This window comes from Penaeus japonicus, unplaced genomic scaffold, assembly GCF_977035675.1.
Source record: "Penaeus japonicus unplaced genomic scaffold, GWHDUDI00000001_assembly GWHDUDI00000008, whole genome shotgun sequence".
NCBI classification, from domain to species: domain Eukaryota; kingdom Metazoa; phylum Arthropoda; class Malacostraca; order Decapoda; family Penaeidae; genus Penaeus; species Penaeus japonicus.
In genome coordinates, this window is record NW_028234410.1 from 12,121,642 (window position 1) to 12,135,454 (window position 13,813).

Below are 13,813 nucleotides of genomic sequence, written 5' to 3' on the forward strand. Positions count from 1 at the left end.
GACACAACCTCGTGTTAAAAAAAGGAAGACACGGAGTGAAGAAAATGGCAGCATGAACATTCTTTAAAAAAGATTATTAATGGAGGAATAATAGAAGAGGGAAATGAATATAGATATAAATGGTGACTATGACTTACATAAAAATAGATCAGATAGTTATCCCACATTTATAAAGAATATTAGTGGTATGTATGGATATAGGAAAAAGGTAAGAAAATGGATATATGAAAATCTTTTGATATTTGTAGTAGCATTTTAGAAATATATGTGCTATGTTTTTTTTTTTTTAACCAATTGGGTATCTTACAGCTTGTTTCTTGTGCAGGTAAAGTATCAGTCCAAATTAGGAATTACTCAAGGATAACTTGCTCATATTTTGATCTTTGGTATGTTTTTTTCTTTCTCTTTTCAAGACGGAGATCTATGATGTTGTTAACATTGCACATCCAACAATAAATAATGTAAAACATTATGGAAGTGATGCAAAATGACGTTAAAGAATGACCCTAGAATGCCAAAATTAACCAAAGAATATCTACAGATTATACAAGATATTGTAGTTGTTGGATGATGGCTACATTTGTTACACTGTACTGAAATGATGTTGATGCCTCCTTTGGTGTTGCCTCATTTTTTTTGCAACATGAACTCATTGTTTAGCCCAAACCAATGGCAGAGCTACATGGTGAATTGCTCTTTTTAACTCAAAGAATGTTGGGTACTTGTAACATTTATACAATATTGGTTATATATTTTTTTTGTGGGGTTGATCCCTTTTGTACTTCATTCTTCCTCTTCTTGAAATTAAAAGCAGTTTATTCCTTCAATTACTAGATAGTATCACTTTGATAGTATATAAGAAAAACTCAAATTTCATACCATTAGTCTAGAAAATAATAGGAAACACTCATATCTAAAATATTAAATCCAGCCTGAACATGTTAACCTACTCACAACAGGGCATAGATTTGCCTAATGCTGCTCCCACTGGCATGATAAGAAATGCGTATAGCTTCTCATCTAAACATCTCTCCTTGCATAATGCCATGCTGAGCCTCTCAGAGTGCTTATCACCTGCCCATTTCTATTGGGGCATATGAGGAGGTTTTTGTATTTTTTCTGATGAGTCAAGAAAAATGTATACATACAAATGCAACTACAGTGTTTATATACACATGTAACTATGTAGAACATGTATATACAGGGAGAGACCATGACATGATAGGACTTAATCTATCGTTAGGGAAATATTCCAGTGACGTGGTATTATGTCATGTTGCGTAAATGGGTTAAGATGGGGCCCATCTGTAAAGGGTGAACAACAGCCAGGGAAAGATGGTGAAATCTCTATATATATATCAATTACCTGGCAGCAGAAAGTTCAGTATTCCTTTAAATTATTTGAAGAAAAATAATTTATTTGACAAGGTAGAAAAATAAAAATTGATTTGAATAGTTCTAGTTTTAAAACAAAAGGATGATGAATTGATGGATAAGCATTTTACTGATACATTATGATAAAAGAAATCTAATGGGAATGAATAATCTCATTTTTTTTAGAATATTCAATATAAAAAAAATATATAAAAATTTATTTTATTCACTATCCTCCGCACCCGTGAAGATTCAGCAGAAAGTAATATTCCTCTCCCACTTGCAGATGAAGACCCGAGCGGTGACGCAGTGGAGGAACGGTGGTGAGCTGTCACTGTCGTTCTGCTAGTTTTCTGCTGCTATGTGAAGACCTCGATGTTCCCAGTGGCATGTTTGGGAAATGAAATTTGTTTGTGTTCTGTTTTGGGAACAAAAGATTTTACCACAAAGGCAAGGATGTGAATCCTTATTGCTCGCAGTTTTTTGAAAGGGTGTTGTTTGTGTTCCAAGATGAGTTAGTGTTGAATAATAAAAAAAAAATGTTACTACTTGCAAGTTAATACTAGAATGGGACGGGAAGTGTTACTATGAATATTATTTTAGGGTTTTCTGTTATATTGTGGAAAATGTGGATTGAGATATATTGATTTTTTTTTATAAAACTTTTTTTTTCTTTTTTTACATACATGTATATATATATGTCAGGGATTGATTCATGGATGTACATCTTTGATACTGATTAGTTTTGTTACAATGTGGAAGTTGAAGCCAGAGAATAGGTATCCTGCTATAACATCAGCCACATAAACATACAAGTAATGCTCTTGTGAAATCAAATGTGGAGGGAATGTGGATTTGTGTGTAACCTTTGCATTAGAGATTTTGTCTTTTGTAGCTTAATAGAACTAATGAAGTGCAAGTGTAGAAAGAAAGAGAGTGAGAGTAAGAGAGTGTAAATCTGCCCAATTTTGTACCTGATTCCTAATTTAAATATATGTAAAGATAATTAAAGGTTAATATATGTTGAAGACACACTGGTCACCATCTGAGTCGGAATTATTTTGGCTTTTAAAGGTAATGCCAAGTGGCTGTGTTTTTAATCAGCACCCAATTAGAGTACAATATTTTTTTTTTTCCAAGCTGTCTGATATTTTGTAATGAACTAAAACCTTATGTCTGTCAGGAACATACTTATCTGGATCAAGAGATTGAAGTTCTGCTGCCAAGGACATACTTGAAATGGTGTAAATATGTTAGGGAAAATACTGTTTTTGAAGCAACTTCAACAATGCAGCTTAAACATGTTGCAAAGAAGCAGCAGAGCAGAAAGGGTACAACTCTCAGCACTTTGTATTTGACACAACACATAAATTGCAGATTGATATTTCCAGAATGGAATGGATGTAAGCATTACGATATTTTGTTTGGCCATGGTATAGACTGCTAAGTTGATTACTATTTTTATACAGTAGAGTGTGTGAAGGAATACAGCTAAAGTCTGATGAAAGGTTAGGATGATATTTAGAAAGAATGTTATTAATGATTGGTCAAAGTGAATTGATATCATATGCAAACAACTTCATGGAAATTCCTGTCTCATCATACATTTTGTGAAGAATTAAAAAAAGAAAAAGAAAACTGCATTACATATAAAACTGAGGTAATACAATAACAACACTTTACACTAAATGATCAGAAGATGCTGCTTGGCAAAACACAGAGCACATTATTTTCAACTAATCATTATTTATGACTCAAATTGATTCCATAAATTGTACCCAGCTTTCTCTTCTAATGCATAATTCTCTGACCTCATTGCAAGTTTACATTGTTTAAAGACAATGTTCTCTGAAGTAGATGAGAGGTGCCAGGACAGAGAATACTTGTGGGATGTGTAGTCATTGTAGTTTATTGGTTTTTAAATTCCCTGAAATTACCAATATTGTGGCTATTGTGACAGTGACATTTTTTAATGGTTTTCTTTATTTTCTTTTTTCTTTTTTTCATTATTTAACGGATGGTAAGCTGATTCAAACTTGCTCCAATTGCTATGTGTTGATGTTACTTCTTCATACATTGAAAGCTTTCCATGTTTGATCTTCAGGTGCGCCAAAGCTAATCATGTCTACCTGGGGCACGCACAATTGGATAGTGATTGTAGTAATTGAAGGCTTCATGCAGATTTTCTTAATGATTTACCCATCTAAATGTAGTATTTTCTCCTTACTAAAGACAAGTAACCTGAGATATAATTGCTAACATTGGTATTTTACCATGATCCCAACTATATACGCCTAAAATGTTTTGAAAAGTCCTGATAAATTAATCCCCAGTATTGCTTTTTTACTTTAATATTTTAAATATACCTGAAATTTAGATAGGTACAAATATTATATGCACTGGTAAGAATGATATTAAAGGCTTTTTATTTTCTTTCTGGACTTTAAATTTTATAGACTGTATTGCATGTCTGTGTGTGCAAAAAAAAAACAGGAAAAAAAGGAAAAAAAAAAACTAAATTATATATGATATCAGTAGACTAGGACCTAAATGGAATGCTAGATTGAAAGCTAAGAGGATGTCTATGATATCCAATGAAGCATGATCTAGACGTGGTTTATTTCAATTTTTTGACTAATAGCCGTCCTCTGGTACAAGTTCAAAAGAAGATTGATAGTAATCTTCCTCAGGCAAAGGTAAAATGACATCCAGTGTCTTTTATCAGTCAGTTTAGATGATTTTATGCAGAAGAAAGACAGATGGAAAAGTACATCATCAGATTTTTTTCTTCTTTTTTTTTTTTTGGCTATGTCTACAAAAATGTGTTTACTTCCAAGAAAGACAAGAACACAAAAATGGGACTAATTAAAAATAAGAAGCTGGAAAATTTCAGATATTTTCAGATTTTAAAGATTACTGATAAGTTAAGAAAATATTTCTTTTCTCCTCTATTTTTTTTTTTTTTTTTTTTTTTTATAAAACAGGAAAAAAGCCCTTTATTATCTATTCTTTATAGGAACCACAAACATTAGAGATTATTAGTTACCAAATAGCACAGAGATCTTTTAACATTTGGGACCATGAATTAAGAGTGACAGATTCAGTATATGAGTTCACTATACAAAATGTTGCTCAGTATAAGTCTATCCCCTCCCCCCCCTTTAGTTTTGAAAACAGGCTCTAATAGGAATCTGTAATTTATTTGTCTTTAGAAAGATTATTTCGTAATCAAGGTTAACCCATTCGCGCTATCACGTTTAGTGGTTTTTGGGTCACATGCCTGGGACGAGATATTTAGTCAAGGCCGGCGCGGCGGGTGATAAGGCATACAGTGCTCGTTCACAGCTAGTGCAGCTGAGAATCCCAAGGCGTTAGAATATCCTGGCATTTCGACCATTTAGAGCCAAAATAGCCCCGTCGTGAATGGGTTAAAAGGGTCACCTTATGGTAATCAGCATTAGGCATACAAATGTTTGCTTTTGTAGTTGCTCCTCAAGCTAGTATTCGGGTTTATCCTTGGATGTCAAATCCATATGAATTATATGCTGAAAACCTGCAAAGGAAAGGAAGAATATTTTGTAGATAAAATAGCCTTTAATAGTGAAAGAAAACCAACTAAAAATTGTATTTGAAAATTATGAAATTGAAAAATAGGAAGGAGAGTGGAATTTGCTTATTGTTGCATTCTTATGACTGTATCTGGTGAGCTTTTATAATGAATTAGACTGTCATTTTTTGTTCTACATTAGCAGGAGCTGATAGTATGAAGGTTTGCCATCCAACTCTTTGTTTAAATGAAATCACTACTGTGTATGTGTAATCAAACTGGATATTTATTTCATATTTTATTCAAAATTAATTTAGTATTTATTTTTCATCCTCCTTTACTTCAGGGCAATGGATTCTTTTACTAGAAAAAAAGGAAATTCCAAAGAGTTTTATTACTTTTGTCAGAATATTATTTTCAGTAGTAAGAATGTTTTAAAAGGAAATTTTTTTATCCTGCTTGTTGCGCAGTATTGCTTTCTGCTTTCCCAACCCCCTTAAGTATGTCAATCTGTAACTGCCATTACTGAAAAAGAAATTACATTAGCCACAAGTAATCAGCACAGTTGTCCTTAATATTTGCAAAGGCTTCATATCAGTGAGGATGTGATATTTAAAAGAGTACCACTATCAACTAGAGAGCATTATTTTTTGCTGAACAGTTTTTTTTTTTTTTCATGAATATCAGGGAAAATCAGTTTTTTTGTTTTTTTTTAACTTTTCATGGACCAAGAAATCAGACCCCATTGCAGTATTTTCCGTAAACTTTGCACTGGCAGCAACTAGTCTCCCATCCTGTGTAATCCATGAATGTTTAGACAGTTTGTGTGTACCTGGGTAGAACATATTTAACCAAGGAATTTTTGTTCTGTATAACATATGATTGCTTCTTTTAGCTTTATGTTAAGTTTGACTGGACAAAGCAGTTTCGGGTTATTTTTACTCCATAATCCTATCTGTGAAGTGAACCTTTTGCATGGCATTAGAGAATTCCCATAATTAGTGATATTTTTTGGGACGGCACAAATTGTAATGGAATATATCTCTCTGATGTAACACTGGAATTCTCTGGCATGGAAATGAACATATTTTTTGTGATTATGGCTAATTCACACCCCATATTTTAATATAAGCAGCACTTTTTTTATTTGATGAGAAACTTGATGAGTGTTTTATAAATCCAAATTTGGATGCATGATCTTAAAGAAGTGTGGTAACTCAGTGTAAGGACTGCAGCCCCTACCCTTAGAGATATGACCCTTTTCCTAGAACTTTGGACCTTATGCCCTTACTCCATAAAGACCTTTTTTTGGCACCCAGGAGAAGAAGGCATTGTTGTGGCAGAAATGGAAAGGGGTGGCCAGTGATCAGTGAAGTTTGTACAAGATAGAAAATATAACCAAAAGGAAAAAAAGAAAAAAATTATCTTGGACTGAAAATTGATTTTGACCAAAGCACAAGTCGTACCTAAAAGGAAAAGAAAACAAGAAATTTAAAGTGTTTGACACAAGTCAGCACGCAAGTCCGGTGAGTGAAGTGATGGACCCTAGAGAAAAGTGGGGGCCAAAGAAAGAAAGAAAAAAAGAAAAGAAAAAGAAAAAACACGTAAGATAAGAACCACAATAGAAAATTATAATAAATGAAAAGAAAATGTATAAAGGTAAAAGATATGAAAAAAGAAGTGACTTCAAGGAAAAATTAAATACAAGGGCAAGTGCATAAAAAGTTGACAAAGGCTCTGTTTCTCAGTCACAATTTGAGGGACAATCTTAATGAGGGTCCATTTCAAGAATAAGATTGGCCAAGGCAAAAGTCAGTTAGTGCTCTGATTGGCCAACCGTACAGACCTCTTTCTCAAGTAGTGACTGAGAATTTGGCCCAAACTCTGTCAAACAAAAAGTGCAAATTTGTTGATTAAAGCTTTATATCCAATGTTGATTATTGCCATTATTTTAGTGAACCCGTGAACCCTTACCGTTTAATGGGTTTCAAAGGAGTGCTTCATAGTTGTGTGAAGTGGACCTGGAATTTATTACATGGTAGAAATACCTTCTGTCTGTTATGTTGTTGAAATGGACTTTTTGCTGATAGTTTTGTTCCTTTATATTACAATACTATGAATATATCCCAACTTTATCAGGTATACAAACTATTAACATTCTTTACAAGTCCTGTTTGTTTCATATACTGTATAGTGTTTAAATGTCATAATAATGAATAATCTGTTGTGTTTTGAATGCATTTAGCCCACAGTGAAGTAAAACTGAATCTCGCTTCTGATTGAAGTTTTGGGGTTATCATGGGATTGATGGTTTAGGCGAATGACTACTTGACTTATTTTTATTTATGTTTTTATTTTCAATTATTTTTTAATTTAGGAAAAATGAAGAGTAAGAACCCATGAAACTCATCTGACTTATATGGTGTGTCACAAATAAGAAGAAATAAAAAGCTCATCATCTGCTTATGATGTAAAAAGTTCTTGAAATTGTAAAGTTTAATTTAATGATTGTTGCAGTTCTTGCAAATTGAAATTGGCAATCTGGTCATTAATGTTTTTTTTTTTTACCAAATAATTTGTATGGAAGAAACTGTAAAATATAAAAGTTTTTTGCAGGACTTCTACATTTTAGTTTGAAGCTTAAGCAGATTCAAGTCAGGTAGGCATTGCTAGGGAAGACAGTTGAGTATTGGGTCCAGTGCACTGTCCAAGAATTTTGAATGTTATAGCAAGCAAACCAATTTGATATCCTTGAAAACCTGGGCATGGTCATATGGTTCAAGTGATATCTTAAGCTTTCTCTTTTGCCAAAGGCACATGTCAGATGCATTTTGTATTTACAGATGTTGCTTTGACAAAAATGAGAGTGGAGAATATCCTTGTCAATTTCATTATAGGCATTTGCCCATTGGTTGTGTTGACAATGATTTGATAATGCATATGGAGTGCTGTGATAGGACATGATCTATAGTTGATAAAGACACAGTGTACTGATTCTTGATTGTCTACCCTAAGTTAGTTGGAACAAAGGCAGAATGAGCTAAGAAAAGTCCGAGTTTCCATGGTAAATGTGGCCCTTTGTTATGGAATGCCTTATTTGTCAAATAGCCAGTCATTCATGGCTCTCAGACTGTCTATTAGTTTGTGGTAGGCCTTTGCAATTTGAGAGAAATCATTCCTAATGGATGAGTTGTCTGAGGTTATCATAGCTATTGTAATTGGAGAAGTCTTAGAAGTCAGGAAGTCTGAATTATAAGTTTGAAATCTCCTGCTCTTGGAAAGCCTTTATTTTGGGCATTTAATTGATGACATTACAAATAGGGTCCAACATAATGAAATTGGGTTGTGATTACCACAAAGCTCGGCTAACTACACCGCCACAGTACAAAAGAGGTGTGCTGAGACAGGCAGAGTCTACCTCACTATGTTTTGGGTCACTCGCTATAAACCAGAGGCGCGTTCTGGCAGCAGAAAAGATAGAAAGAAAGAAGAAAATAAATGGTTCCAACAACCTATGTTTCGAGTTGTACAAACTTTACCTGGGTATTTTAAAAGTATACCATCAGAATGCGTCTAGAAGCAATGATGGGGTGAGGTTTATTGGATGATGTAATTTCATTACCCATAAGGAACATTTGATGAGGATCATGAAGTTACTGAATTGAGATTCCTAGAGTTACTGAACTGAGGTCTCTTTGAGGTTCCTTATTGGTCATGTACATTTCTTACTTATAACCTATAATGGCACAATTTTCAACAAACGAAAGTGACACAGGTACATGTGAAATGTAGTTTTTTACCTTAAAGAAGTGATATTGAGAATGTAGATAGAAAATTAAACTCTGAACTGTTTATTGATTAAGAAATATCTAGTGAAGGATCAAAATATAAAGCATTGGGAATGTTTTCACTTGTGAATTTAAGACTACAAATGAAATGGAAGTATGCAGTGTGTAGGGATGTTTGCAGATAATATGGCTGAGTGGTCTCATTTTATGTGTGTGTGTGTGTGTGTGTGTGTGTGTGTGTGTGTGTGTGTGTGTGTGTGTGTGTGTGTGTGTGTGTGTGTGTGTGTGTGTGTGTGTGTGTGTGTGTGTGTGTGTGTGTGTGTGTGTGTGTGTGTGTGTGTGTGTGTGTGTGTGTGTGTGTCTGTGTGTGTGTGTGTGTGTCTGTGTGTGTGAGTGTGCGTGAGTGTGCATGTGTTTGTGTAAACATACATACATACATATATACATACATACATACATACATACATACATACATACATACATACATACATACATACATACATATATACATATATACATATATACATATATACATACATATATACATACATACATACATATATACATACATACATACATACATACATACATACATACATATACTCATACAAACATACATTCATTTATCCATTCATCCCAACCATCCATTTATCCACCCATCCATCCACTTTCATTTATTCATTTGTTCGTTCATTCATCCATCCATCCATCCATCCATCCATCCATCCATCCATCCATCGATTCATTCATTCATTCATTCATTCATCTATCCATCCATCCATCCATCCATCCATCCATCCATCCATCCATCCATCCAACCATCTATCCATCTATCCATCCATCCATCGTTCCATTCATCTTTCCATCATTCCATCTAGTCTTACATCCATACATATATACATACATATATACATACATATATACATACATATATACATACATATATACATACATACATACATACATACATACATACATACATACATACATACATACATACATACATACATACATACATACACACACACACATACACACACACACACACACACACACACACACACACACACACACACACACACACACACACACACACACACACACACACACACACACACACACACACACACACACACACACACACACACACACACACACACACACACACACACACACACACACACACACACACACACACACACACACACACACACACACACACACACACACACATGCATGCATGCATATTTCAGCTTTACATACATATACATTCATATATACATACAAGTAAACTAACATACAAATCTGTGTATGTATGTATATCTAACTACTTACATTTATATATATACTGTGCGTGTATGTGTGTCTGTCTGTCTGTATATGTATATGTATATGTATATATTTGTATATATATACATATATATGTGTATATGTGTATGTGGGTGGATAGGTGTGTGTGTGTGTGTGTGTGTGTGTGTGTGTGTGTGTGTGTGTGTGTGTGTGTGTGTGTGTGTGTGTGTGTGTGTGTGTGTGTGTGTGTGTGTGTGTGTGTGTGTGTGTGTGTGTGTGTGTGTGTGTGTGTGTGTGTGTGTGTGTGTGTGTTTGTAGGGTGTTTAACATATGTGGTTTGTGAATGTATGTTCACTATATGTGTTTATCATGTGTATTCAGACACATGCATAATTACTCCTTCCATATATTTGTTGGTGAACAAAATGATATAATGTTGTTCAAATTGTTATGCAGCACTTTTGACAATATATCACGTACAGCAGCATCAACAGCACTTCCAGCCGCCATAGCAGGGACAGTTTAAACATCAGTCAACCAATCATAGCACTAACTGACATATCCAAACCACCTCTTTAGGTTAAAGCCATTCACCCTCTAGTGTTGCATAAGAATTTGCATCTGACATTAACTGGTATTGAATAGTCAAGGTTGAGTACTTGGTTCAAGAAAGAAATAGGACCACCTTGTATAAAATCTGCAATGAAAGGTCAAGAAAGGGCAATAAATTGTTATTGATTAATTATTAGGATTAACAATATACATATATTGCTTTTTTAAGTTTTGCATAGGATTGATATGTTACATTTTTCAACTCTATAGCTAGTACAAATCATGAATATACTAACAGTTTTACTTACCAAATGTGTTTGGTAATTTCAAGTTTGATTAAAGTTTTTGAAATCCATTTTTGCCTTTGCAGATTAAAAAGAGAAGTTGTAATCTATAATAGGGCCATGATTTTTTTTTGTTTCTTTTTTGCCAATTTTTTAAGAAGGCAATTTTAGAAGAAGAAAATATGTACTGTAACTTTTGGTTACTCTTTGAGTAATATTTTCAATAGGAAATACAAATGTTAACTGTGATGTTGCAAATACTAAAGGAATAGTTCCCATACATTTTGTCACCTTGAAAAATTAAAAACAGTTCAGAGTAGAAAAGTGTACCAGAACCATTATAGCAAGTTTGGTCATGTCAACATGGAAAAAAGAAAGTTAGAAATGTAAACAAGAACTTACTATGAATACTAATTAGGCCATGATTCATAAAATAAACCCACCTCATCCACTCCAGTCACCCAATGTACCGCCTTCAAACTCCAGTTGAACAATACAGTGTCATCAAGTTATGTAATTGCATTTACTAAGCTAATGAGGAATAACACCATTATTTCAAACCAAATTCCTGACCTACTCCTTACCTCCCCACCATCCCCAAGTCAAACCTGCTGCATTAGTAAGGATTAGAGTGAATGATGGTTTATACAGTATAGATACAGTTTACAGTATACGTTGCCATGGTGATGACGGATAATGAGAATGGCCGTGGTTACCATCACCAGTGTGTGGTCACATCAGCAAAAACCTTTAAGTATTGTTTCAATAAAGTTACTATTCTCAAGTATTGTTCATAGGAAAAATAAAAATCTTTATTGAAATAAGTTACAAGGAACATTTTTTGCTCGGTCTGCCACATCTTACTGTACACATCCCGATACAATGATGACCCCATTTACTGGTGTCTGACCTGTCCTTACAACCTGTACATAGGTATAGAATAAAATTATTACATAGCATTTTGTTTCCTTTATTCCTAATGGAATATGACAGTTGTGTTCAAGTCAGTGAAAAGAGAAATTGCCCATTTTAATTCAGGGTAAATTACAGTTGAAGGTGAAAAAGAACTGATATAGACACTAGTAGAATTAACAAAAGCTTGTCTAATAAAGGAAAGCATGGTGAAATAAGAATTAAATGATTAAGGATTCATATTTTGAAAATAAGTTGTACATATTCACAATATTCTCGGGTAATCTCATAAAGTTACAGATGATCAATAAGAAACATATTTCATTACAATTTCCTTGATCAATTGATGGTTGAAGTATTAACATGATAAGAAATGGATAGTAAAGTGGCTTTTAAAACAAGTATTTTGAAACAAGTGGGGACTTACTAACTACACTAAGTTATTTATAAGCACTTTTTCATGGCTGATAATTAACCGGGTTCTGATATGTTACACAGGGAAATGTAGGCCTATACTGCAATTGGCTGGTATCTCATTTAGAAGAACCAGTGCAGTGTGCATTTAATTTTTTTTTCTTTGTTTTTTCAAATACCATTTTAGAAGCAGATTTATTAGTTTAAATAACAGGGAGCTCTAAATGGAAAGGGTTGTCAAGTGTAGTGGTGGTTTTCATTTTATTTCCTGAAAATAGGATGAAAAATGGTGTGCGTAAAAGTGAGTAATCAAGGACTATCTTGATATACTGAACAAAGAAGAAGGTAATGTTAAAGACCACATTCTGTAAGGCACCTGTTTGAGACATTTCAAGAGATTCACACTTTATGAATGCCAAGAAATATGGACATGTGTGATATATTTTTGTCATATTGACTTTGCTTCCAAGGAAATGTGTTGAGGATGCAAAGGGGTGCATTACATATTTTGATCAGCATGAGTCAACTCTTATCAAGTATTTATTATAGAGTGTAGCTGCAAGTAACCTCTCTCTCTGTCTCTGTCTGTCTGTCTCTGTCTGTCTGTCTGTCTGTCTCTCTCTCTCTCTCTCTCTCTCTCTCTCTCTCTCTCTCTCTCTCTCTCTCTCTCTTTTTCTCTCTCTCATTTCCTTCTAGAGGTCGACATCTGCCCCCCCCCCTCCCCCCCCCCCCCCTCTCTCTCTCTCTCTCTCTCTCTCTCTCTCTCTCTCTCTCTCTCTCTCTCTCTCTCTCTCTCTCTCTCTCACACACACACACACACACACACACACACACACACACACACACACACACACACACACACACACACACACACACACACACACTCTCTCTCTCTCTCTCTCTCTCTCTCTCTCTCTCTCTCTCTCTCTCTCTCTCTCTCTCTCTCTCTCTCTCTCTCTCTCTCTCTCTCTCTCTCTCTCACTCTCTCACTGTTTGTCTCTGTCTCTATCTGTATCTCACTCTCTCTCTCACACACAGTTTGTCTCTACTCTGACTGTATCTCTCTCTCACTTGCTCTCTATGTCTCTGTCTGTATCTCTGTATCTCTCTCTCTCTCTCTCTCTCTCTCTCTCTCTCTCTCTCTCTCTCTCTCTCTCTCTCTCTCTCTCTCTCTCTCTGCCTCCCCAGACGCAGGAATGCGGAGAGGAGGCATCCGGCACAACAACCTCAACCCCTCCCACCACTCAACATCCGATCTCCCAACTCCCACCCATGACCAGTCTACATACGAACCTTTCCCCTTTACATCACCTCCCCCTATCAGAATGTCCTCTATCTCCACGCCACAAAATAAACCCACACAAAACCATTTCCCTCCTACACCTTCCTTGGCTGTATCCATAACCAATGCATCTCCTAGCTCTCCCTCACCACCACCCTTTCCTGACACTCCACCCTCTCCTCCCCCACCTTCCATGGCAGTATCAACAACCAATGCTTCTCCTAGTTCTCCCTCTCCACCTCCACCCTCCCCTGACACCCCGTCCCCTCCATCCGTGCCCACACCGAGCAAGCAGACTCGCGACCTTGCTGACACGTGTGATGAACGAAGCTTCTACACAAATAACACCAAGAAGAAGCTACGTTAAAAA

At 35.2% G+C, this 13,813-nt stretch overlaps 1 protein-coding gene across 3 annotated transcripts in view; it reads left to right on the top strand.

The window, feature by feature from the left end:
* The window catches only part of LOC122265783 (uncharacterized), a 46,646-nt gene extending 43,634 nt beyond the window's left edge, over positions 1–3,012 (top strand). For all 3 annotated transcript variants that reach the window (XM_043035210.2, XM_043035209.2, XM_043035207.2), the window contains exon 5: positions 1,661–3,012. In XM_043035210.2, coding sequence (XP_042891144.1) covers positions 1,661–1,723 — 63 coding nt within the window. In that variant the 3' untranslated portion in view covers positions 1,724–3,012. The remainder of the gene's footprint in view (positions 1–1,660) is intronic.
* Positions 3,013–13,813: the final 10,801 nt, after the last annotated feature.